The sequence below is a fragment of the Frankliniella occidentalis genome, unplaced genomic scaffold (assembly GCF_000697945.3).
Source record: "Frankliniella occidentalis isolate FOCC.00 unplaced genomic scaffold, Focc_3.1 Scaffold604, whole genome shotgun sequence".
Lineage (NCBI taxonomy): Eukaryota > Metazoa > Arthropoda > Insecta > Thysanoptera > Thripidae > Frankliniella > Frankliniella occidentalis.
This window is the reverse complement of record NW_026267720.1, coordinates 33,609-35,372: the sequence shown is the minus strand read 5'-3', so window position 1 is coordinate 35,372 and position 1,764 is coordinate 33,609. Positions and strand designations below refer to the sequence as shown.

The 1,764-nt window shown below is 55.7% G+C and overlaps 1 protein-coding gene across 1 annotated transcript in view; it reads right to left on the bottom strand.

The window, feature by feature from the left end:
- Positions 1-579: 579 nt before the first annotated feature.
- The window catches only part of LOC127751607 (jerky protein homolog-like), a 9,123-nt gene continuing 7,938 nt past the window's right edge, over positions 580-1,764 (bottom strand). Inside the window, exons 5-6 of the mRNA XM_052275391.1 lie at positions 1,571-1,728; positions 580-1,488 (exon numbers count right to left, since the gene is read on the bottom strand). Of these exons, the coding sequence (XP_052131351.1) occupies positions 580-1,488; positions 1,571-1,728 (1,067 nt within the window). The remainder of the gene's footprint in view (positions 1,489-1,570; positions 1,729-1,764) is intronic.

Here is a 1,764-nt window from a genome sequence, read left to right as displayed (position 1 = left end):
GAGGCGGCGAGTAGCGGTTGCCGCCAGCGCGGCGAGAAAAGTTACCTCTGAGCGAGGGTAAGAATTCTTACCCTCAACACGGGAGACGCGACGGCACATTACCCCGGGCAGGGCGACAAATTGTTTCTTGCCGCGCGTGAGGTGATTGTCGAAAATTGTCACCCTCGGCAGGGTAATATCTGCGCAAAAGTTACCTTTCGGCTTTACAGTGTGACGAATATGATACAGTAGGCGCTCGCTATAGTTCCGCCTTCGGTTCAGAATTGGAGTGGGTGAGTGGGGTCGCCAGAGGCGGAACTATAGGGAGCGCCTTCCCCCTTTCCTTCGCTGCCGCTCGGCCGGCTAGAGCGCGGGAACCGCGCGCCGGAGTGAAGGGGATATGGGCGCGGGGTATCGCCGCACCGCAGGCCGCGTTGATTCGTGCGTTTATTTTACGGAAGTACGGAAGGATACAACATTGAACGTACCAGAATTCATTTATTCGTACTACCAGCCAGGGTCAAAACAAAATAAACTTTATAAAAAACTATATAAAATAAAAATAACAGAATGGTTCTCGGTAGAACTTTCTCACAACAGCTATGTATTACGCAATGAATTCAATTCAGAAGACAATAGCTCACGGATCTGTGAGGTATTTTCAGGGTTCTTATGTTTGAACCACTCTAAAGCCACTTTCATGCTGTTTTCCGCGTCCTCCCGCGAGGGACACGGTTCAGTCATTACCACTTCTTCCACTACCTCCGCAGCGACATCCTCGCCATGGTCTTGTCCAACCACCTCTTCCTCATCTTCGGACTCCCACTCGTCCCGGATGGCGTTGACGATGTCGTCGTCGGAAAGGACCTTGTGGCCGAATTCATCCTTGTCCATAGTCACCCATTCGTGCACGTCGGCCCCCGTGGCGCCGGCGTTCACTCGCCGCAGGTCCTCCAGGAAGGAGTCGGCGGGTGAGGGTGGTGGGGTATCCGGGACGCCGGGCTCAACGTCGTGATCCTTTCCCAGCAGCTTGCGCCAAACGCGTGCCAGTGTGGTGTGGCCCACGGACGCCCACGCCTGGGCGACGAGGGTGGCACAGTCGTCCAGGGTGAGGGCCTTCTGGAAGTCCTTGACGGTCGTGGGCGTAAAGTTCTCCACGCACAGCAGCCTCCGGAGCAGATGTCTCCTGTATGCCCTTTTCATGACTTCTATGGCGCCCTGGTCCATCGGCTGCAGAAGGCTGGTGCAGTTTGGGGGCAGAAAGATGACTTTAAAACCGTCCGCGATGTCGTCCAGGACGCCGGGAGGGTGGCAACTGGCGTTGTCCACCAGCAGACGGACTTGCCCCGTGATACCGTCTCTTGCCTGGCGCGCCTGCACGTGGGGCACAAACACGGACCCAAACCAGTCGAGAAAAATAAAGGCATCCATCCACGCCTTTGACTGGTTGGTGTAAATGACAGGCAGCGTGCTCAGGTCTCCGTTGCGTCCCCTCCAACACCTTGGAACCTAGCGAAAATGAAAGGGGGGGGGGGGATTAGTAGAAGCAGTCGTGGCGCGAGTCCTCACGCGGCACTCAGTCGACACTAACCTGGGGCTTCCCTATCATCAGAAGCGGAAGTTGATGCGAGCCAGTAGCATTCGCGCAGCAGAGAACGGTCACCCTCTCTTTATTTGCCTTGAAGCCACTGGCCCCTTTCTCCTCACCGGCAGCAAGGGTCCTTGCAGGGAAAGCCTTCCAGTATAGACCTGAATAAGAATCCGATCTCAATAACCAATTTACAC